The 24,807-nt window shown below is 43.3% G+C and overlaps 2 protein-coding genes across 4 annotated transcripts in view; one reads left to right on the forward strand and one right to left on the reverse strand.

Moving 5' to 3' along the window:
* LOC128771357 (ras association domain-containing protein 8) overlaps positions 1–19,669 on the forward strand; it is a 53,576-nt gene extending 33,907 nt beyond the window's left edge. The window contains exons 3-7 of one of the 2 annotated variants that reach the window (XM_053886740.1): positions 7,745–7,936; positions 12,191–12,963; positions 13,062–13,259; positions 14,901–15,033; positions 17,720–19,669. In XM_053886740.1, the coding sequence (XP_053742715.1) occupies positions 7,834–7,936; positions 12,191–12,963; positions 13,062–13,259; positions 14,901–15,033; positions 17,720–17,841 (1,329 nt within the window). In that variant the 5' untranslated portion in view covers positions 7,745–7,833 and the 3' untranslated portion in view covers positions 17,842–19,669. The remainder of the gene's footprint in view (positions 1–7,744; positions 7,937–12,190; positions 12,964–13,061; positions 13,260–14,900; positions 15,034–17,719) is intronic. The other variant, XM_053886738.1, reaches the window with a different exon arrangement.
* Positions 19,670–21,194: 1,525 nt separating this feature from the next.
* On the reverse strand, positions 21,195–23,991 carry bhlhe41 (basic helix-loop-helix family, member e41). 2 transcript variants are annotated; one of them, XM_053886742.1, is made up of 5 exons: positions 23,547–23,991; positions 23,413–23,479; positions 23,244–23,351; positions 23,061–23,172; positions 21,195–22,982 (listed from the first exon to the last, which is right to left on the reverse strand). In XM_053886742.1, the coding sequence occupies exons 1-5, from the start codon at positions 23,606–23,608 to the stop codon at positions 22,177–22,179; spliced, it is 1,155 nt and encodes a 384-aa protein (XP_053742717.1). In that variant the 5' UTR covers positions 23,609–23,991; the 3' UTR covers positions 21,195–22,176. The 2 variants fall into 2 exon arrangements, with proteins under 2 accessions (XP_053742717.1, XP_053742716.1); XM_053886741.1 differs by having other exon boundaries at positions 23,244–23,364.
* Between the last annotated feature and the right edge of the window lie 816 nt (positions 23,992–24,807).

Here is a 24,807-nt window from a genome sequence, read left to right on the forward strand (position 1 = left end):
ACTGTTTACTGAGCTTGACATGACATATTAATAGGTTAATTTACAAATGTATTACACATGTTGGAGCATAATACTTCACTTGTGTGGATTTTTACTTGGATTTGACACAAAATCTTTATACTGTTAAACAATGACCATTGCCACTTGGTTCATCATAGTGGAATGTTCGTTTGACTGACAGAATCTCATCCGATTAATTTTGATGCAATACTGCTGGACTTATGAAACCTGATTCTAGACTGTAAGTTGCCTGACGTCTTTGAATGACCAAATTATCAGAATGTTGGCACTTACTTTAAAAATGGGCCTTGATGTTTGTGACAGTACAGTTATCTTTGGTGAGAATAAAAATGAGTTACAGGAAAGGTCTCAGAAGGTAAGATGCAAGGTGTCGAGAGTAGGACTGAAAGAGATCTTATATATTAAGGATCACTCATACTGAGAGATGGACAGAGATTTTAGGGGTGAAGAGGAGAGTGCAAGCAGTTTGGAACAGGCAGAGACGTCTGGCTGGGATGTTCAGTGTATTATTAGACAGCAGTGACACCTGCATGAGACAGGATCTCTGACACAAAGACAAGAAGCAGAGTTAGAAGAGTTGAAAAACGAAATGCATCATACCGTGTGTGAGTCCCGATTTGATTACCAACAGCTCTGTTATGTTGACACGGCTGAAACCAGGTTTGTTTATCCACCACAGGCAAAGACCATATGACCAACACAGCGTGTATTTGCTAAGCATCCACTACTTATTTCTTCTCCGTGTTCTTTTTCGTCCCCTTCTAAACAGTACTCTGCCGCAGTAATCAGTCTTTTCATGCGTCAAGAATAACAGCAGGCTTTTTGCGAGGGAATGCTTTAGATTGGTTGTATGTTTATTGATCCAATATTGATACTTGGAGTCCATGTATCGATAACGTAGGGCCAGGCGAAATCTTGCGATTTATCATAGTACGGATATTTTGGCAGACCCCTATTTGTCGTTGGGAGTGATCAGGAAAGACCAGTTTGTAGAGGGACAACTCATGTTTGGTGAATAAGTTAGCCAGGCGGTTTGGACAAAGAGTGATAGAAATGGTAATGGTGGCCAAAGAAGAAGAGGACTGAGATCATGGGTACGATAAAAGAAGACATGTTTTCATGGAGACGGAATTTACAGAAAAGATGAGCTTTATGCTCACATGGGTTGAACACTGCTGCCTTTCAGGCCCATGTAACTTAGGTTAAAGGTCTGATAAAGCCTGTAATTTGAGGTGATACAAGTCAGTGTTGTGGGCATGCTTGTGCCTCTTCCAATTTTTGAGTACCTCCAGGCTTGGAAAAAGAATGTCGAGGAAACACTGACAGATATCTCAAAGAGGACAAAATTCATTGACTGAGTTTCTCGGCATTTAAACCAAATACAAACCTTAAAGCATCACCCGATTTAGAATTTTATCATCTTGGAAATGAAGAGAATTAAAGTGAAGGCATGACCAACCACATCATTATAATGTAAATGTGTGGTGTCATTTATAATGTAAATGAGCATCAGTCACATTAGGGGCTTCATCTCCAAACTTTATATATAATGCTTGTCATGAATGAAAAGGCATTTAATGTGTGAAAACATGATTTTCTTCTCCATCTCAGTCAAACAAAAGAGGATTTATGATGATGGTTGCTGTTATGGCTGTGGTAGGCTGATGATGATAGCATTTGGAAATGGAAAAGTAAAACAGAAAGGCAGTTTTCGTTCTCTTTAAATTTGTAATCGGACTTTATGTCACGTATTTTTCTATGTCTGCTTTCTGCCTCTATGTTGCTGTGATGACCTGTCCAGTGGGCAATGTCAGGTGGGACGAGCTCCAGCCTTAACCTGGTTAAACAATAGATGAAGGATGAATAATTGGCTTTGTGCCTGCCCCTGCCTCAATGTCACTTTGAGTGAGGTGCTACATTCTTACAAAATATGCTTATTTTTCCCACCAGTCTGTGCATCGAAGATTGTTGCCACTTAAATGCTAGTTTGATCATGTAACTGTCGAAGAAAAGCATATAAAATGATGCTGCTGCTGAACAGAAAGCTGTGGTGTATTGCTTTCTCTTCATTTATTTTTCTTAAATGTCTACGCATATGTACCCCTTAGTTAAGTTATCTCAGTTATCTTGTTATAAACTGCTGTTATTGTTTTCATCCTTTCTCATAACAATATATGAATAACCTTTCCAATATTTCTTATGGCGTGTTCACACCAAGCACCTATTAATTATTGTCGAAAACTTCGGGTTGATCTCTATTATCGGCCATCACCCTGTTTATCCATCCCCCCCATCGCCCCCATGGTCACCAGAGGTCGTCCTGTTCTGAATCTGACTGATAATGGTGGTGACTTAAGTGTGCCATTTCAAAATATTGAATCTGCATTCTGTTGTCACTGGAGTGAGAGTTAAAAAAAATCGAGTATGTTTATTCAACTAATCCCCGCCATGGCAAAATGAAAGCCGCCATCCCTTCAGAATTATGATTTTTCCACTTGTTTTTTTCGCTGAACTCTCACTTGATCACCCGAGACGAAACAAAGTGGAAGCATCAAAACAAGTCGGAAAAAAACAGGCATCATCGAGGTAGTCATGAGTGTGGTGGTTTTCGGCATGTTTTTCATGGAAAAATCCAGGACACATCATAATAACTAAAGGACATGGGAACCCCTGCCAGATATAGGAAGAGATGGATTGTGTGAGGACTGTTTGGAGATTTACGTCTTGTTATTAAAAGCTCTTGTTTTATTATTATCAATTCATTACCTGTCAAAACATTCTCCTTTGCCTCCTTGTTTTGTTTCGTGATTGGCTGCCTTTCCTGTTGAGTAGTGTAAGGGTAATATTGCCCAGCCACTTCAGCGCCAAGTTCACCCGCCAGAGCCCCGTTTTAATGGTGACAAATGGCGATTTAATACCAGAAATTCATCTGCAAAATGCCAGCAACCGACCGCCATTGCAGTGCGAGTGTCACCATATTTGGTTTGCTTTGAATGTACCTTTATGGGGAAGGTTTTCAATCTTGCACTTACACTTAATGATTCTTGCTGTTTCTTAAACAAAATAGATTCAAATCTCAAGCTTCTACGTTATTTCTAGTGAGCGAACCGATCTTAGAAAGGAGATGCTAAAAAAAGTATTGACTGAGAGGGATTTGTTAAGGCTTTCTCCTTGTGCTTCTCACTGCCCCACAAAATGTAACTGACAGAAAAGATCCCCTACTAAGTGCAGCAGCATCACCTTCTTGTCTTCATGGTTGATGCTGCAGCAGTGTGTCGGTGGTGATGGGACACCCACAGGTCCATATGGTGGGTTGTTTACACCAGCAGCCAGTTGAAGTCTCCTCACTGCCAACTCGGTGTGCTTCTGGAGAATCATCATCATCATCATTGCCTTCATCGCCAAGCAGGCTGCGCGGTTCTGTTCCCACTCCTCACCACTATGAGAGGATGGTGAGTCAACGGCGCTCAGCCAACGGAAACTAAAACAAATGTAATTCTCCTGCTGTTGATCATCGCTCAACTCAGTTTTTTTTTTTTAATAGAAGTGACTTCATTTTAAGCAGCTTGGCAGAAGACGAGTCGTGCAAATCAGTGAGCAGGCATCTCCCCAGGCATGGCTTTGACAGTCCTGAGGAATGGAGTTTGCAGAGCTCGGAATGGCACTGTGCCTGCATTGCTGTGCTTCAATCATCTATTTCGAGTTTTCTGGGTTAATCTTAATGAATTTAAATGCTACCAGACCAGGAGCGTGGCAACTTAAGTCCAAAGTTTTTGCAGAGGAATCCACTCGTGATCGCTGCACATGACGATTTCTCATTCTCTTAATACTTTGTATAACTGGATCTAATGTCTTTTTTCTTGGTGGAGGTTCATTTTTGGTTTTAAACCTTCCCCTTTCCTTAAACCAGAAAACCCAGACTCCCCTCATCTTGTGCTTTGCATCGGGTCCTCATTCAAAAGGCTTAAATAAGATGGTGTTTTGGGTCCCTGCAGTAATCTTGTAGTTCTGGCCTGTGTGTGACTCTTTTCAAGTCCCCTCCTTCAGCTGGCCAATGCCATTTAAGGACAGTCTGGACAGAGGACAAAGGTGCTGCTGACCAGCTGTGAACTCGGCTGAACAAAGTGATGAAGAGCTGCGAATGCCTCGTACACAAAACCATTTAACCATTATGCGATTGATCTAGTGCCTGGCAAAATAGCACTGGTTAGTGCTCCCATCATGATGGCATGACAATTATGTGCCACATTGATGTATGACATCTATTCCTTTTTGTTTTCTGTATGAAGTTGATGATCAAAAGACGCTTTTTTCTTTAACACCACTGAGCTGAAACAATAGTTGGAACATGGCGTGCTCCCACTTGTGTAATTACTGCTCCGCCTCTCAGTCCATGCTGTGTAGCTGTTAGTGTTTCTGTTGAAAACAAAGGCAAAGTTGTGAAATTGCGAAGAATTATAAGCTGTCAACAGAGATAATCATTACCCGTCACCGCCGTGTGTTCAAGTTTTCAAAAACATGCATTTAGTGGTTCAGCTTAGCAATGTAAGTTGGCTCTGCAGACTACTAAAGCTTTACCCCGGAGATTATGCTTTGCTTATGTAACACCGGTGAAAAGTTGAACCCAAATGATCAAGTGTGATTACAGTGTTGGAGTAAGATGTTTACATGCATCTCAAATGTCGGATCTTGGCTGGACTTGAGCAGCAGTGAGCTCAAGATGCAGTGATGGCACATGCAGTTAAAAATACAACAGACACTGCTAATGTCTAACGCATGTATGTAATGTTTGTAGTGGATTACATATATACTGTATTTGTATGAGTGAACTCCTGAGGCACCGCACTGGGTTTCAGAGTTAATAGATTTGAAAACTCCTCTCTGCAGCCAGTATAGTATTTGAAAACAACAATCTCATAGCCCCATCTTTCTAGCGTTTTGGCCCAAACTCAAAATTGGAAAGTGGACTTCAGATTAGGTGAGATCACATCACCTTTGTTCTTGTGCTCATTCAGTGACTGTGTTGAAGATATTAACCCAATTTTTTTCATTAGAATTAGCTTAAGTAAATAAAATCATCAACATCTTAGATATAAAAGCTGCTAAAAGTAAAACAATCTACCAAAATTTTATCAGAATCAGATTTTGAATCAGAATCAGCATCACTTTATTTATCCGGGGGGAAATTGCTTTTTGTTACAACCACAACACCTCCACTAAATAAAAGAGTAATAAAGGAACAGAGAGGGTGCATAACATAGAATGTTACTGAAACAAACATGCAAGATAAAAATACAGACAATATTAAATACTACTGAATAAATAAATAAATAGAACCATCTAAACAGTATTTACAGTGTATTCACATATAAAAATAAAGACATAATAATATATACTACTAATCATGAATAAAAAGAACCATCTAAACAGTACTTACAGTGTATTCACATATAAAAATAAAGACATAATAATATATACTACTAATCATGAATAAAAAGAACCATCTAAACAGTACTTACAGTGTATTGACATCTAAAAATAAAGACATATTAATATATACTACTAAGCATGAATAAAAAGAACCATCTAAACAGTAATTACAGTGTATTCACATCGAAAAATAAGGACATAATAATATCTACTACTAAGCATGAATAAAAAGAACCATCGAAGCAGTATTTACAGTGTATTCACATCTAAAAATAAAGGCATAATAATATCTACTACTAAGCATGAATAAAAAGAACCATCTAAGCAGTATTTACAGTGTATTCACATCTAAAAATAAAGACATATTAATATATACTACTAAGCATGAATAAAAAGAACCATCTAAACAGTAATTACAGTGTATTCACATCTAAAAATAAGGACATAATAATATCTACTACTAAGCATGAATAAAAAGAACCATCTAAACAGTAATTACAGTGTATTCACATCGAAAAAGAAGGACATAATAATATCTACTACTAAGCATGAATAAAAAGAACCATCTAAGCAGTGTTTACAGTGTATTCACATCTAAAAATAAAGACATAATAATATCTACTACTAAGCATGAATAAAAAGAACCATCTAAGCAGTATTTACAGTGTATTCACATGAGAAGGCTATTGCACTGAAAGAGTTATTGCGCATGAGTCCAGGGACACTAGCTGACACTCAGATGGAGGAGTTGTACAGTTTGGTGGTGGTGCATCACGGTGTAATCCGTCTGTTGCTGAAAGAACTCTATGGAGTGGGTTAGTTTGAGTATAGTGAGCAAAAACAGAAATTAACAGGACACTTACTGCAATCACTTGTACCTGAATGGCAGGAATTTTTTTTCATCCGTTACATGTCCAGCCAAGCTAAAAGGGCACTAGTTGTCAAAGGTTCTAGGAATGAACAGTGCGCCGCTCAGCGAATGAGGTTCGTATCAAACAATTTGATTGTGGCCCTTCTATGACTTTATTGAGGTCATACATGGTCTTTGTGTTACTGACTGTTTGTGCTGCAACAAAGTTACTGGAAGATGCAGGTCATGTTGTATGATCAAGCCAACCAGGTATAAGGCCCAGTGTCAAACAACCCTGCATCAGCTTCGAAACGACTACTGAAAAATGTGGCTCACTTGCTGCAAAATTAATTCCACCATGGCTGACAGATAAGTTCCGCTGTTGTCACAATAACTACAATTAAGTGCTGTTTTCCATTGGTGTGTTTCCGAGGGTGCACCAATTTGAACAATGTTTATGTTTCGTCGTCTTGTTAGTAAACACAACTGTTGAGCAGTTGGTGCAATGTGAACAGTGATCATTGGTTTCTTCAGTTTGGGCCTCAAGAGGACGACTGCTCAGCTGCAGCTCAGCTTAATGTTTTCACCAGACTCCGAGTGGTTGGTGGCCAATAATGTGGATGACTTTGTGAACGTGGGATGGGGGAGGTGTAATTGGTGGGGGGTTGGCGAACAAAAGAACCTTTGACTCAGTGGTATAGGTGCAGTGAAGGTTACATCCACAGGCTGATACCGATCTGGAGAGATGCCATTCATCCAAGGACGAAGTGAAGTCTGTTTCGTATTCTGCTAAATTGCTGCCTGACCTTGATCCACTCTTCATTTTCTTTATTGACACATGAGTTAAACCTACATTATTACATGTATACCTGTCCTAAAAAGACCACAACAAGGTTTCTGCAGCACCATTTTGCTCTTCCTGTGAGGCAAAAGCTTGCCTTAAGTGCTCACTGTAGCCCACAGAGCAGTGAAAACAACACTGGCACAAAAACAAAAGGCTACTTCACTCTCCTGCGTTATGATCCCTCTTGGCTCTCCTTGCCTTTTTTTATATAACGTTTCAAGCCCACTCTGTTTTATTCGCTCTCCTTCTCTTCTGCCAGTCATTAACTTGCTTTTCCTTCTCTGTCTTTGCTGCTTCCATGCATTTATCTACACAAAAGCAGGAACTGGTCCTGGGAATGCCTGCTGGCAGCATTTCCTGCTCCCCCATCAGACACGCACCTATTCACAGAGAATCCAAACGCAATAACAACAGCACGTCTGGCTGCCTCCGTCAGCCGAGTTATCCTTTTGTAATTACTTAAATGGCTCAGTAATGCCTCATATTTAATATGTCTGACTGCTTGTTTGTTGTGTAAGTCTCGTCTAGGTGCGACTGGAGCTTGTGTTTCACATCAGGCCTTGAGCACATCCTGACTGTTTCCTGTTCTCTCCCTGCAGAGGTGGTCAGCGGGGCTTCAGCGTCACTGGACCCTTCAAGAATGTCGGGGCCAACACAAAACAACAAAGCTCCTCAGTTCTGACCCAAAATGGAACTCAAGGTCTGGGTGGATGGAGTCCAGAGGGTCGTGTGTGGGGTCACAGAGGCAACAACCTGCCAGGAAGTGGTCATCGCTTTGGCTCAGGCCATAGGTATGTCACCGTGTCTCACTCACTATTCAATCTCAATGACATGAATTCCATTATTCTGAAGCTACTGTCCAATGATGACAGACTTTGTATAACGATCAACAACTGAATACACAAACTTAACGAAAGTGTAATATTTCTTATGCTTGTTTTGGAGTGTCTGCCCTGAAGCATGGAGAAACTTATTTATCATGTGTTTTATCGCCGGTGATGGAGCTAGAGACAGAGCTGGCAACAGCAGTCGGAGGTCTAGCTGAAGTTTTTTCCCCTCAAACTAACCTGCACAGTGTGCTCTGATCCCGTTGATATTTCCTTTACTATGTTCTATGGTCAGATTTATGTGGAAAACCGACGTGGAACTTCACTTAAGTGAGCTGAATTACATCAATAAGGTTGCAGTAGCGTGTGTTGTACACCCTATTTTTAAGTTTTTGTTGGCAAGGTTAGGACTTATGAATGTACGATGAGATATACTCCAATCATGCAAGACTTAGTATCTGCATCCTTTGCTTCAGGATTCAAGTTCTGCCAGTCACAAGTTTCAGTTTTTCATTTAAACCTGATTATGAGTTTGAATACTACTGAGGCTGTTTATGGCTTTCACTGAGTAAAAGTTTGGTTTTGGGGGAGGGAGGCGTCATGTGCGGGAACGGAGCCAGACAAAAGGCTGCTGTGACAGCTGGATCTCATTCAAACAAACCCCCACAGCTCCACCTCAATATGAAGCCTGTAAACTTAGCAGCGTGATTTAATCTAGTTTTAGAGTACAGTTGATCAAATGAAGGTGTGCTGTATTCTGCCAGCTCCCGCAATCTGCTTTTCACGTGTACTCAGATGCCATCGTAGGAGATGTACGCTGCACAAGCTGAACAGGAGCTATATTGAGTTGTTGATGTTATGTCCCTTTATTCATCCTTGAATTTAATAGCATTTGGGGTCTTACTTTCACATCTGAAGACTCATCTCCTCCACTGTTTTTGCACACAAAACTGTGTCCTAAAACCCCTCACAAGGCTGAGTTTACTCTTAAATCAGCATCTGTGGGTGCTGAGGATTTGCTTGTTTATTTGGCCAAACATGCCTCTAATTGAGGCTTCACACAGCTGCTGCAACATCCAGATAATCCTTCCCTCATTTATAATTGTTTTAATGAAGTGAGCTGCTTATGTCAAGACAGCGCAGCATCTGGTTTGAAATTTTAATCAATGGTACATGACATGTATCTGATTTTTAAACAGATGAGGTGACTTTCCTCATCGTTGGCATCGAAATCTCCGGCGAATAGAAGAAGTTGAACACCATTTTAGCCCTACAAACACCTTTAGAGCCATGTTTGAAGCGAATATCAGGTAAATGTTTATTTGGTAGTCCTTACTTTGCCGCACTGACACAGCAGTTAAAGAAACCCAGCCATCGTCTCTGGGTCACGAGGGGAGGGGGCTCCTGATGCTTTAGTGCTCCACTGAAATGAAACTAATAAAGGAGCCACCAAAACGAGGATCTCTTGAAGAGGTGGGACCAGGAGCTTAGTCATCTGTCAGATTTGGTAGGGTCTCTTCATCCAAGCTTTAAATTAATCTTGTACAGGTGGTTTGGTTGTGGTTCTCTCAAGGATTTCCAGACGCATATAGCTGGCGACAGCCAGACTAAAGCGCTTCATATCTGCATGTTTAGGACTCTACAGTAATAGAAGGACAAATACAGTTGTGACTGCGGGACTTGTCTGTGCCTTCAAAGATTATATTAAAGAGAATGTATCAACAAAAGCAGAGACTGGAGTCTCCCCACGCAGTGAGAGGCAGGGGACACCTCAGGCTGGTTGCCAGTCCGTGGCAGGACACACTAAGACAAATAACCGCTCCTGCTCATGAATCTAGTTGTAATTGACAGAAACTTGGTGACATTGTTTAGATTTATGACTCTAAATTCCCTGAAGTCCGTATCAAGTTGATAATACTTGAATTGTGTGTAAATCAACAGAACTAATGTAAATCTTTCCACTCCATTTGAAATATTTGTTATTTTTGTAACTATATTTTAAAAGATCAAGTTCAGAGCAGATTTCACTGGTTTGGCTGGATTTCTTTTTTTTCTGGGAAAGCAACATGACCTTGGCCACTAAAATGCTACATGTTTCTCAGCTAAAATTGAACAGACTTGGTTCTTTTAGACTTGATGTTCATATTTGCATCACCAACATAAATAAGTGTATGTTCCACCAAGGAGTGTAATAAAATATTGATCCACTCAAATATCACGATACTCGATTGCGTGATATTGTATCTTTTTGCAGTGCTCAATTGTGAGATATTGTCTTGGTAATTTATGTCAGCCATGCTGATATTTAATACACAAATACCACCTTAAATAACATCGATCGGTACACTGGAGTTATTTTGTTGACTGAAGGAGCTGCAAAACTGAACCGAAAGTCAAACTGGACTGACTTCACAAAACTAAACTTGTTTCCATGCTAAACCTACAGTATCGCAATATATCACAATGTATCGTATCACCACTCCTGTATCAGGATGCATATCGTATCACAAGATACCTGCCAATACGTGTCTTCTGTTGGTTTGTACTTCATGATCATTGGATTTCATTTAAAAATTGTAGAGTATTCAGGGACGCCGCCTCTTAATTGTTGCCATCTGTGTTCTGAATGTTGTTGCCCAATCTTTATATTTCTCTACAACACCTGGCCAGAGCTGCTCTGAAGCCCCCCCATGGTCGTGGGCTGTCATCCTCAGCTGTGTATGTCGTTCCATCTACAACATCTGATTGTGTTTGTTTAGCAGCTGTAGCCATGTTTCACTGTTTCTTTTCATGCTCTCACAAGCAGGATCATTTTGTTATTAATGTCTGCTGCTCTGGTTGTACTGAACTTGCAAAGGTTTTTCTGTGTTGCACCCAACAATAAAGAATGGAAGTCCCACGCGCTCTCCTCCTGAGATACAGCGGGTCATTATTCATAGTCTTTAGATCTGCTGCCCCCGATTCCATATGGTGCCTTCAGGAGCGGGAGCACTTGAGCAGACTGCATTGACATCACTTCCCACAGTGGGGAAAGTCTGACTCATCCCCCCACTCTCCTGCCAAGCTGACAAAGCAGCTCAGCCCCCTCCTCTGCCTTTTACTTTTTCGATTATAAGATTAATGGCAGGTGAAGTGATTACCACCCAATATTCAACAATGCCTCAAACCATAACGCTATAATCACATTTCTTTTTCAACCGAAATATCCATGTGGGAATTATTGAATTAACATAATGCAGAAGCTGATGCAGATGCAGATATTTTTATATTGTATAAGTCTTTGTTCAGAACTCAGGAACACAACAGAAAGAATTATTCCGAAGGTTAGGAGACTCTTGCCTCTCCATGGGACAGACCACTAAAGGTGTAGTTGCAAACTTTTAAACCATTGTGAATGATGCGTTTTATTACTCTGGTTGTAGATGTTAGAAGATTTGAGTCATAGGAATAAGTGACAGCGACAGCTTAGTTGAAACACAGACAAGTCAAGAGGTGGTGAATAGTAAAGGGTATTAACTAGGGCTCCAGCTGACAATTATTTTGGTAGTTGACTAGTCAACATACAACATGTACAGGTTGACAAACATGCCGTTATGGCTGATCGTAGTATAAAGACAAATGTTGACTAGACCTGTCTAGTGTTAATTTCTTTTTTCAAACATTTCTTTCAATTTTACTTGCTCAAAATGTGGTGTGAAAGGTGTCCTTTGATGTTTCCTTTGTGAAATGGTCCCATGCTTTCAGCGTTTGGGGTCACGGTGGACCCGGGGCCTCAGAACAAGGGAATGATGACACAGAGACATGTTGTTTAAGAGTCAAGGTCAGGGGTGGGCACTTACAGTTCCAAAGTAGCTGTGTTGGGACTCATCAGGGGACATCAGAACCTAGTCAGAATGAAGAAATTATTTGGAAGAAAACATCCTGTAACATGATTGAATGTTGTAAATAAGAATATCGATTTTTTTAAATCTTTTTTTTGTGGCAATAGGTTTTCATCGTTACAAATGCTACAGGATTTAAGCTAGCTGCCAGAAATGTCTCTGTATGATCACTTATATATTTGTATAATTTCACTGTGACTTCATGAGGACAGCATAAAGACAGATGCAGTAAGGAGGTGCGTTTTTCGTGTATCCCTGTGAGTGTCTCTCTTTACTGTTCGTCGTGTGCTGAACTTTCTCTCTGGTGGTTAATGAGAGCGCTGTTGTTGTGTTGCAGGTCGCACTGGCAGATACACTCTGGTTGAAAAATGGCGAGACACCGAGCGTCACCTTGCTCCCCATGAAAGCCCAGTGGCTTCCCTCAATACCTGGGGTCAGTATGCTGGCGACGTACAGCTGATCCTGCTCCGTACCGGGCCGTCCCTGACGGAGCGCCCTCCGTCAGAGGGGCCCCCTCTTAGAGGACCTGAGCGTGGACTCTACAGACAGAGCCTTCCTCCTCTCGCCAAGCTCCGGCATCCCAACGATCGATCTCTTCGGCGGCGGGAACCACGTCGAAAGTCGCTCACCTTCACGGGTGCGCCGAGAGGACTCAGGGAGATTCTAGGTGGAGGTCGGAGCGGAGAGGCTGGAAAGCAGAGACTACTGATGGGAAGCGGTGGTGGCCATGCTGGAGGTGGTAATGCTGCGCACGGCCTGTGGGCCTGTCGCATGGAGGACCTGGTGAGACTCATCGGTCTGCAGAGAGAAACCCTCAGCGTGCTGGAGAAAAAGCTGCAAGCTTACGAGGCCGAGCTGCAGGCCTGGGCAGAGATGCAGGGGAGTCCAGGAGTCGGAGCAGATCCCAACGGAGGACTCGTAGAGGAGATCATGAGGCTCGAAAAGCATCTGAGGAAGAACGAGGTGGAAATGGAGGAGGAGGAGTTCTGGGCCACTGAGCTGCAGATTGAGCTGGAGAGCGAGAGACAGCTGGAGGAGAGGCTGCAGGAGCTGCGTGGCCGACTGCAGGGCTGCGAGAAGGAGATTGAGGAGAAGCTGGCGATGGTACAGGTGAGATCTCTGGGCAGATTAAACCACCGAAGTTAAAAATAAACTGTTGGACTGAGATCAGAAGTGAGCAGTCTGTCTCCCTCACGTTTGTCCGCCAGGGGGTGGAGGCCGGTCTGGAGGAGGAGCGGCTGCAGAGGGAGCGCCAGGAGACTCAGTGGGTCAACGAAGCCGAGGCTCGCGCTCAGATCCTGAGAGTCAAGGCTGAGTTGAAATCGCAGGAGAGACAAGCTGTCCAGCTGGAGAGCAGCTGCAGAGCCGTGGACCGCTCCCTCGGCCAGAGCAGCAAGAAACTGCAGGTGAGGTTCCTCAGAAATCACTGTGGACATTGAGCTGCATTGGGCTACAGGTCGACCTCGACCTTGTGTGATGATGAAGGTCAACATGGATTCATTTGATTCTTATCAGTTTGTGTTGATTTTATCTACTCTCAAATTTGATGTTTGATGTTTGTCTTCATTTAAAAAGGACTTGATTCTAAACTCTACCACACCATTTCTGTTTTATCTCAAAGATTTGATCTAGAATTTATTAAAATTCCTGATCATTTATGTTAATGAGAGACTGATGAGATCCGACGATCTCAACGCATGGACACATAATTTCGCCAATGCATTTTTCCACAATATAGTGTTTATATCTTAAGCTTCTGCAACACTTGCTATCTGAACTTTATCTTGGGATGCTCCAATCGATCAGTTACTGATCCTGATCGGCCGATATTAGCATGATCAGTGAATGCCGATCACTACCAGTCATTTCCGATCACAACATCCGATGAAACATTGCGGGTTGTGATGCGTCCGCTCCTCCCTACTCGCTGCTCACTCAGCAGCAGCATGTTCGAAGCGGAGGTTCTTCCATGTCATGTAAAGTTTGCATCCTGCAGCACATGCATGGGAAAATATTTTGCAGGGAAGCACGTCAAAATTAAACACTCCATTCAGAGTGCCAGCACCTGACGGCGCACGGACTGTTTTCTGGGCTCATGAAAGTGACACCACTGGTTCCTCAGCAGCAGGTTGTTGTTAGCGTAGCTGAGCAAAGCAAATTGCCCAAGAAATAATCATTAATTTAACTTAGCCAGATGACCAGTCTTACTGGGGTGTTGTTTATGCGGAGACTGAAACGACCAGATCCGTCACCGTTTTGGAGACGGGTACGATGTTCGCCAGCCACCTGAATCTGAAACTCTGTCTGGAGTGAACACTTTCATAAATATAGTGCTCTAAAGTCTCAAGAGACTCACCAAACTGTGAAGTCTCATATCAAATTAAACGTTTTTCAGTCGTCCTTTGACATAATAGTTGCTGCATTCTGCAAGTTGTTTCTATTGTTTGCCTCCTTGAAGAAGTATATAAAAATGTGTTGGAATTAAAATGATTCAATGGTTCATTTTTTCACATGATGATTCATTGTCAATCCATGTGATCAGTATCTGTGATCGGCGCTCTGGCTGATCGGAGTCAGTGCTCAGCAGCAAAAGTCCTGATCGGAGCTTCCCTAACTTCATCCATGCAGCACAGTAAACCTCTCCAGTGCCGAGTGCTTGACAGGACAAGGGGACTCACAAAAATGAATTATCTGTAGCTTGGTCATGCAATGACAAACAACATGGCAACTACTTTTCCTGAACAAAAAATATGACTTTGAGAGAACCGACCTCAACACCGGCTTCATTTGAAACCTTCTGCCCCAAACCCTGTTATCACACATGCTAACCTGAACATGTTTTATTATTGTTCAGCCAAGCAATAAGTCGATGACTTCCTGGTTAAAGCAATGCGAGTGGGGGGAAAGGAAGGGGCTTAAAAAGCTTTTAATGAATAACAGTGCGCTAAATATGTCTTCACTGTTGGAATGCAGTTCATTAGCAGCAGCATGGTGTGGAATACTCTGGAGATGCTGCAAGTGCTTGAGTGTTTGTTTTCCCCCTGAAGGACATGCAGCACGAGCTGGAGCAGCTGACCAAGGAGCTGCGGCAGGTCAACCTGCAGCAGTTTATCAAGCAGACCGGCACCAAGGTCACAGTGCTGCCGGCCGAGCCCACTGAGGATGAATGTTCCGGGATCGGTAATGAGCTCTTTTTCACCATGTCATTATCCGTGTAATGATCCCATCAACAGGATGTGTTTTTGATCTTTGGAGGGCGAGCATCCACTGATGCTCCTGTGCTGTTGTGAGAAGGCGTTTATTCGCCATGGCACGAGTCGACGTTTGCAACACTCTGCCTGAACTTGCAGCCAGACATTCTTCAGCGCATCGCTGGCACGCAGCGCCACAACAGTTATGCAACACCAGTAACCGTCACTGGGAAGCTCTGAGAATTTTCACGTCCGGATTATAGATCCATGTGTCTTCATAGTGCGATATCTGGTGTTTCAGTGTGTCTTAACTTATTGTAGTTTCTTCCTATCAGTAATCATGTGGAGCTCTATCTGTCCTTTTCCTTTCTTCATGTTCAGAATCAGAATAGAATTTATTGCCATGGTCAATGGGTTCCACCAACTAGGAAAAGTGCTTCGAAATAAGGTGCTGTAAATAAAATAAAATAACCCACAAACAACAAAGGCTGATCACAAATTTAACAGTCTGACGGCCGAGGTAAAGAAGCTGTTCCTGTGACAGGAGGTTCTGGTCTGGATGGACCGTAGCCTCCTGCCAGAGGGAAGAGGAACAAACAGTCCATGTCCAGGATGAGAAGGGTCGGCTCTGATCCGACCTGCACCTCTCTGGGTCCTAGAGGCATACAGGTCCTGAAGTGGTGGCAGGCTGCAACCGATCACCTTCTCAGCAGAACGGACGATGCGCTGCAGTCTGCTCTTGTCCCTGGAGGTGTTGACACTCTTGTCAGACTTATATTTGAATGTTTCCCTGTGTCATCCTGTTCCTCAGTTTGTTTTTAAAATGAAAGCGCTAATAGTGTCGCACAAAAACATGCCTCAAAATGCAGCGATGTTGTCCTAAAAGTGGAGAGACAAAAGTGATGTTTGTAGTTCAGTATTAGCAGCGGTGCGGTGAGTGATGTTGCATTCACTGTTTACACCGGACGCCATTTGAAAGTCATAATACAAAAGTGTGGTGGGATCGCGCCTCATAAAGGTTGTGAAGTCCTCATCGTGTTGTCACCAGAAGCATCCTCTGGACTTCTCAGCTACATTGAGTGAGTGAGAGATGAGTTTACAACTGAATCTGCCAACACATGCAGCCGTCTGCCAACAGCAGCCATGGAACAAGTTCCATCCCAAACGCAGCTCCATCCGCGTGTGAAGTTCTGCTGCCCAACGAAGTAAACACGATTCACCAGCATTGAGTTTGCTGCTTCACCTGCTCAGAGTGGAGACAAGGCGTTGAAGTAGCAGCAGGGATGTTCAGGCCGGCCGAGAAGATGCGAGTGCTGTAAATGAAAGCACATTCCCGTCATAAATGTTGAGCTACTGTGGGATATTTGCACATTTCTCTCCAACTGAAAAACCCTTTGAATTATTTAGTGCTTCTTTAAACGGGGAAGAGGATGTAAAATGCCAACTGTCATGGGATGCTTTGACAGACGTGAGGTTCCTCTCTGTAGCGTTTTTCAAACGACCCATTTCAATAATTAAGGCTTCTTCACCACTCTCCAAATCTGGAGCTTCTTCAGAGCCGTTTGTGAAGTCGTCATCAAAAACACTCATCAAAGTCAGTGTTTAATTGATGTGTGCTGGCCGTGGAATCCTCGCTGAGAAACCAGAGGCGCGGTGCAGCGCTTCAAGTCAGTTCGCGATTTTTGTGGCATTGCATCACTGGGTTGGTGTTTGGTTGGAGCCACCAAGTCAGGACTGCGCTTTTATTGAGCCGTGATCGTTGAACTTCATCCTCATCTTCCATTTGTACTCGTGCGATTGATAACTTGAGCATGACGCGCCGTATGTGGCTGAGGAATATTTCAAAATGAAAGCACAGGCTCCTGAACTCACATCTTCCGTGGTTCAATACTGCCCCCTGGTGGGTGGATTCTTGTACTGACGCGCAGCAGTTTTTTTTTTTTAGCGTGTTGTTTTAGAAACTTTTAAAGAAGGGTTCGGCCAGGAGCAGATTTGTCTTTTGAAAATAATAATAATTATAATACGCCTATACTCTCGGATCATATTACATTTCTGTTGAGATATTTCATCTTCCAATCAAGGTTTTTCTTGTAAATAATTACATTGTCTGCCATTCTTCACCTTTTGTTGGATTAATATTCATCCCTGATATATTGTTTGTAGAAGTGTAAAAAATAAATAATTACAAAAAATATTTTCAAAAAACATTAAATGACAGATGACATTAAAATGGGGAAATATTTGAGTGGAGGGGTTATTTTAGTTTGTTTTTTTTAATGATTTACAAATTGTAAATAAATAACCGAAAAATGAAATTGGGGAAAAAAATTTTTTTTTAATAATTATTATTATTGAAATGTGTGTGAAAACCTTGGAAAATAAATGGAAATGGGTTAGAATAATTAATATTGGAAAGCAAAGAAAAACATGTCAAATTAAAAATAATTAAAATATTATAATAATGAGGTAAATTCATGTTCAATTTTTCCCCAAAAATGTTAATGTAATTGAATTAACAACTGTGCCACCATTTTGATTGTTCTCATGAAAAATTCTAATATATATTAACTTCAAATAGTTTTGCATGTCAAAATATAAATGTTGGATTATCAACAAGTGCATTATATTACAGTACGATATGACAAACTCGCTGCATTGACGGTGTCTCCCCTCAGAATTTGGACCCCTGTCTGGCTCCCTCAGGCGTCCTGCGTCCCTGCACCCGATGTCCAGTCACCTCAGAGTCCTCAAGAGTCCCCTGAGCTCCGGCCTGAACCCAGAGGGGATTTATGTCTGATGTGCGAATCTCTCAGTTCTGCTTGAAGGGACCTTCCAGCTCCCTGAAAGAACTTTTTTTTTTTCTTTTTCTTTTTTTTTCCCTCCTCCTCCTCCTCTCACCCCATTTAGAAGTGGACGCCGCTGCAGCGACGGCCGTCCACTCTGCACTGCTGTGTGAAGGAACCAGAAGTGAAGGACCTGCAGAGGAAGTCATGAAGCACTAGCTGGATGTTATGACATGTATGGAAACCACTTTGGTTGGTCGTGTTCCTCAGCGACGCTCATGTGGAGCGCCGATGAGTTGCTTCTCCATCGCGATCATTCAGAATGGCCTTTTGACGTCGTGTAGTTGGTATGCAAATCGATGAATTCCTTAATGCCTGATGGAAGTAATGAAGGATCTATATTGAAACTATAATCAATCTTAATCTTGTAGCTATCATTTCCTGTTCATGTTTAAACTATGCACAAATACTTTTGTTACCGATGAATGTTGTTTTCTTAGCTTTGATGTAGTGAATGATTCTATTTTATTAAAAGACAGAAATGCCCTCATTCCTGCGATGAAACAGTGTTCACTTTGATATAGTATATATTTTGCCAGATTTATGATGCTTGTCGGGATCAGTGGCCAAAGACTTGCCGGTTCTGTTGCATGATTTCGTTGTTACTATAGCCATATCTGGATGTGTCTGGCAGCCGCGCTGCTCTCAATCAGTCTTTACTTATAAATGGCGGCATGTTACTGCGGATAGATACTTTGAGTGTGTCACCTCCTGTTTGGAGTCGGAACAGCCAAGGTGCGAGTCCCCCGAGGTCTTAGTCCAATCACAGTAAAGTGCCTTACATTCATCCACCATCCGGTGCAGTGAAGCTCTTGGAAAGGTGATTTTTAAAGCGCAACATGAGGAGAGAACAGTCGCTGCAGCGGACGCATGATGCTGAACTGCTTTCATTGTCTTCTCATTTCATGTCCCATGAATTTTGCTGTTCAAAGTGGAAATCCACCTCCAAACAGTCAGACACGTCTTGGCGCTACTCTTGACCCAGTGCAGTGTACGATCCTCGTGGACGGATCTCGGTGAATTCCCCCTTTAAGAATCAACCGTCATGCGTTTCTCTTAGCTGTGACCTCGTTTACAAGTGTTTTCTGTGCAGAGAAGATGTCAACTGTACATAGCTGTTTTTATTGACCGATGTTTGGCTGCGACTGGCTGCTGATATGACATGACTGCATGATTCAATAAACCGACTTATTAAAAAATACAGCAATATTTATTGGAAGTGTTGTCTTTTTTTGCACACACGCATCTAAACTTTCACATAGTCTGTCAATTATGTAAGGAATGGAAGAAAAACATATTTGGGAAAAAAAAGATGGAAAAAGTGTATGTGTAAAGGAAGAAGAAGAAAAACCCAAACACTAAAGAGATAAGGACGGGGGAATTTATTGTTTTTTTAGGAGGAATTTGGGGCAAAAGTAAATACTAAAAGAAATGTAAGTGGGAAAAAAAATGACAAATGGGTGGAGAAAAAGACAATGGAAAAGCAAAAAAGAAGATTCATATAAAAAGGAAAAATATCAGAAAGGTGATATACTATTCAAAGGGGAAAGAAGAGAAAAAATACAAATATTTACAAAGATGGGGGCAAATATTGGAATAAATGTGAATAGAAGGAAAAGAAAAAAATGAAAAGATTAACATTTGAGGGAAAAAAGATAAAATGTAAACTTTTTAAAAGCAAAAAAAAATATTTTATTTTTTAAGTACAAAAACAATATCTCTAAAAAAAAACAAGAGTAAGTAAATAAAATAAAAGAAACATTTGTGGAGATAAAAAAAAAATCCACACAAGACAAATTGTGGATGTGGGGAGAGAAACAGAAATAGAAAAATACATAAATTTTAAAAATGTATATTAAATAGAATTGCATTAAAAATGAGTGTGAAAAATATATATAGAAAACTTTTTTTTTTTTAAAGAAATCGAAATTGCTAAAAGACAAAGAAAATTGAGGGATAAGCGAAAAAAGAAGAAACTAAAATGTCATAGATAATACAAAAATGGGTGTGAATGAACAATATAAAAGATACAGCTTTTTTTATTGGAGGAAAATATAATAGAATCAAACAACATATGATCATGAAAATGAATCAAACCTACATTGCCCAAAGTGTTATAGTGATAAGTGATAGTTGCCGCACTTCACTGAAGCGCAAGAGAGGTATTTGCCACCCAGCAGGGGGCAGCAGCGCGTCCTATAAAAGGAAGCGACAGCGAGCTACTCCACTTCACTTCCAGATAGACGAGGAGAGTGTAGGTTACATCTAGTAGTTTTAGTAGTTCAACGTATTTAATATGAGCACCAATGGAGTATTTTCAAACGTAACTGTCACTGTTTTCCTACACCTGTTTCGCCGACCTTGCAGGCAGAGAACAGTCACATCCACTGCTCTTTGTTTTGCAGACTGTAACAATCATCTGTGGTTCGTAAACGAAGTTGTGCTCTGACGTCATCAACCAACAGCAGATCCCGACGCACTCACGTCGCTCTTTTCACACGTTCGAGGCGCCACAGGAAGGAAGTGCTTCCTCATCACAATAAAAGCCTTCAGACAGTGAAGGAGAAATGCAGCGAAACCGAAGTACAGAGACAGAAGTAACCAGTTATACATGTAATTCGTTACTCTTTATTTCTCCGTTGACCGGACCTGAGCTACCGTCACGCCATTTCCATTTTAAATGTAACTTGTGAAGGACTTGCTTTTCTCTTGTGATCACGCAATTGGAAATCTTGATTTGCACTGCAATTATTTAATATTTTTCTTTTCTTATGTTATTTATTTCTCTATATATTATCTCTACTTATTAATATCCAAATGGTGACGATGTTTTTTGTCTAGGTGGCATGTACACTTTTAACCACTAGATGAAGACATTTACAAAGTAATTCCTCATTGGACCACTTGTTCCTGCCGTTATGGTGCACTTCAGAGTAATAATAACTTCATAAAAGTAATAAACTTTGTACATATGGACTCGAACTTCACCGCCCCAGAAACAAGAACGTGGAGAGGTGAGTGTTGGAGAGGGGTGGAGGCCCCTTGTTTTTCATCAGCCGAGACTTGACTTTAATCTCATCCTCTCCTCACATGACTTTTCTTCAAAGCTTGAGCTTAGTGTACTGTACATTCCTCGACTGTCACCTGATCACTTCATTAGAGCGAAATACATCCACTGGATTACAGTGGATGTATTCACCGCGCTGCTTCACCGCGCTGGAAGCGATGCTTTCTGACCTGTTGGTGCGCCGCCTCCACCGTCGGTGTCGGGGTCACTTCCCACCATTTCGCTGGACAGTTTGACAGACGAAATCTGCGCCGCTCTTTGTTTGTTTTCCAGTTTATTTTACAAGCAATCTGCAATAATTTATAACATCGTATGTGTAAAGCATTAGCGAAATGTGCAACATTTGCTCAGGTAATGTTTAAAAAAAAAAACCAATAGACTTCTACGACATTGACATTGACATGGATATATTTATGGTATATTCACATAAAAACTATTTACACAGACACATGCCACTTTCCAGAGCAGACTTTGAGGCAGAACCATCTAAAGATACTACAAAAGCAACATCATGTCTTGCAAAAATACAATGAGAATCTGCTGACTCAGTCACGTGTGCAACTCCTGAAAACAAACACTACACTTGCAGGGATGAATCTCATCTGGGGCTCTTGGTTGAATATTGAAAAAGCAACGTTTTACAAAATGTTTCCAGTCCAGAAAGAAGGTGGCGTTCGTTGGATTCCGACTTGATTCTTGCGCTGTTTCTCAGCGCGGTGCGACGCTTTGCTTTGTGACTTGTTGCGGGGAGGTAAGCAGAGAAAAGTGCACTTCACGTCTTGACATTAGAAACGACTCCATCTCGGACTTCACAAACTGGGAAAATACATTCAATATCAAAGGTCCGTAAGGTGCTATCATCTACAATATGCTGGTTGATCAGGAGGGATGAGTGTCTGCGGTCCGTTTGGAGTGACGTCAAAGAAGGTGATATCGAGGTGGAGCGGACGCGCTCACTCTCCCGTCACGTCTTATAAAGGAGCACTTTTCATGTCGAGGAGCGCCGACTATGTGGCTGATATTTACAGTCAGAGGTCAGATACAAAGTCATACATCCACGTCTTTGATTGATTGGGATAAAGCGCATCGCTTGTCAAAGTGTTTGGCACCAGTTCTGCCGGGTTTATCAAAGAGGCTAGAAAAGTGGCTCGTCAAATCGTCGTCGATGACCATTCAGATTGATCGATAAGTGCAAAAGGCACGCGACGTCTCCAGAACCTAGTTAGCTGACTCGGCTGCTGTCGTCCGACTGGCTGCTTGCGTCATCGTCTGCCGCCTCGTTGGCGGGAGTTTCCTCAGGTGAGCTGCTGTCCGTCTCCCGCGCGCCGTCGCTGTCAGCGGAGTCCTTGTGCGCAGGCGTGGATCCCAAGTGCGCGGACAGACCAGGGAAGGCGGCGGCGGCGGCCGCTGCAGCCGCCGCGGCCGCGTGCGCGGGATACAGCCAGGGGAAGGGAGACGCCAGCGCGGCCGGATACACCAACTTCTCCACCGAGTTCTTGTCGAACAGAGGCATGTAGGACGCGGCGGCGGCGGCGGCGGGTGGGTTGATGAAGTAGAACGGCATGCAGATGGGCGTCTGCTGCCCCGCGTTCGTTATTCCCATCAGCGAGTTCACGAGCGCCACGTCTGCTCTTCCGTCCGAGCCGGTCCAGCTCGTCTTGGCTTTCTTGGCCGCGCGCTCGTCTCCAAACTCCTGCTTGATCTTCAGCGACTTGCTGCGCTCACATTCTTTGGCGTCGCTTTTCTCCGCCTCGCCGCCGTAGCCACTGTCCGTGTCCGTGTCGTTCTCGTTCACCTCCCCGCCCTGGGTCCTCTGGATCACCGGGACGCAGTTGTCGCCTCTGTGCGGCCCGTCCTGCTGCGGCGCTCCGGACGCCAGGACCTGGTGCAGGTGGCTGAGGAGCTGCGCGCACCGCTGCTCCCGCGCGCCCCACTTCTCCACCTGAGCCAGGTACTGCAGCACCTCCTTGGCGCAGGTCTGGAACCCCGAGTGAAAGGCGTCCACATCCGCCTTAATGGTGCGGTCTCCTGCGGGGCAGAACCCACACGCAAGCGGTCAAGTTTCGCACGAGTCGCCAGCCCCGCTAAAAACACGCGCCCTCTCACCGTTCTGCAGGGCCAGGATCTTCTGGTGCTGCTGCTCCGTCACCGCCGTCAGAGCGTTTAAATGCTTCAGCGTCAGCTCCAGAACCACCGCCTTCTCCAAGTGTCCCAGCGTCTGCGGAGTCACAGTCGCGTCACCTCACCTGACCGCTGACTGACCGCGATGTATCGGGTCCATCGACTCACCGACAGCTTGAGGTGCTCCGGCAGAAGGTCTTTCAACTGGCCGATACATTCGTTTATTCTGTCTCTTCGCTTCTTCTCGATCAACCGGTGCGGCAACTTGTACGCGTCCTGCGGATGGAAACTGTTACGCTCGTGTTTAAAAGTTGAGCATTCACCGAAAAGTGGGCACCTTTCCTCCATCCTCCCGCTTGATGCCTCGCTTGGACTTGCACATGTACAGAGCCGGGTAGTCCACGCTGGGGCCAGAGAGAGACACGCGCGTCAGCCCGTGTTGTCACGAGCGCTCCGGAAAGTCATACTCACCCGAGGAACTCCGCGCGCTCCATGAAGGCTGCGTCCTGCAAGTGAGCTCTTCTCTCATCCATCACGCCCCTGCGAGAGAGAGAAGGCTGCGCGGCTGTCTGGCTTCGGCGGCTCCGGTCCACGGCGCGTGAGCTCTGCTGGTGCTGACTCCACACTGAAGCGTGGACTTCCCGCTGCTGACTGACTGACACCTCGCGCGCCCGCTCCTGCTGCTGCTGCTGCTGCTCAGGGCGCACGCGCGCATCCAGTGCCGAACAGCTTCCGCCTCACGTGTCGAACGCTCGAGCACACAGTCCGCTAATTACCGCTGGTGCCTGGCGTGTATACATCCGCCGCGGCGCGCGAACTACTTTGACCTTTTCTAACACGCTCCAGACACGAAGCGGTCACGTCTTCACCCCATCATCTGCCTCGAAGGGCTCCCGCATCACACTGGATCCTTCCTCTGATCATACAATGACAAACAAGCGCTCTTGTCTCGTTACTTTAAGAACGCACACACGCGTTCACGCGGCATGAGCGGGAGCCTATGGTGCGTTCAAGTACGCGCGAGGGAAACCAGACATGTTCAGAACTATGTTTGTTTTGTGAAAATGTTAGATTCAGAGTGAAAACAGCATCAGTTTGAGCAACTGCTGTCTGAAAGATACATAAATACATGCAAAAAAGGTAGAATATATTGTGATGGAAAACGCAGAAAGGGTGTTACATAACACATAAGACTTTAAATATGAGCTTTAACTTGGGCTGTATTTTCAAAGTGAAAAAACAAAAACTGTATTTGGCAAATTTGAATGATCAGGAATGTAAAAATAAAACCCACTAACTACGTTCAACGAAGCTTTTCAGGACGTCCAGTAACATCTGGTGTCAGTCAACCTGTCCAGGGTGTCCCCTCCCTCTCATCCCGTGGAACACAATACACGAATCAAAACAATGTAAAACGGTTACAAATACTTATAAACAATGGCGTCTCCGTTCAGTCTCCTAAAATTATTTCCTCCGCTTAAAATGTAAAGATGAACCTTCATAAATCATATCTTTTATGAAGTGATTTCATCTATATTCTTTTTCTATGTGGGTTGGCTTTCGTGTGATACATTTTCATTATCTCAACAGAACTTGAACGCATGACTACTCGCATATCTCCCGTCATCCTCTGCGGTGTTGTCAGTAACCATGGCAGCGGCCCCGCTGTGTGCTCGAACACGTGACCGCCGTCTGTTGTCGAGCTGGCGCGAGTGACGCTCTCGCGCGTTAT

This window comes from Synchiropus splendidus, chromosome 14, assembly GCF_027744825.2.
Source record: "Synchiropus splendidus isolate RoL2022-P1 chromosome 14, RoL_Sspl_1.0, whole genome shotgun sequence".
Lineage (NCBI taxonomy): Eukaryota > Metazoa > Chordata > Actinopteri > Syngnathiformes > Callionymidae > Synchiropus > Synchiropus splendidus.

What these genes read in the sequence shown, in the direction of transcription:
- bhlhe41 (XM_053886741.1), bottom strand. Translation starts at nt 23,604, where the DNA reads ATGAGAGAAGAGCTCACTTGCAGGACGCAGCCTTCATGGAGCGCGCGG. An exon ending in AGCGGGAGGATGGAGGAAAG is followed by an intron (nt 23,365 to 23,412) that starts GTGCCCACTTTT and finishes CGAGCGTAACAG; the next exon opens with TTTCCATCCGCAGGACGCGT. An exon ending in GATCCTGGCCCTGCAGAACG is followed by an intron (nt 22,983 to 23,060) that starts GTGAGAGGGCGC and finishes TCTGCCCCGCAG; the next exon opens with GAGACCGCACCATTAAGGCG.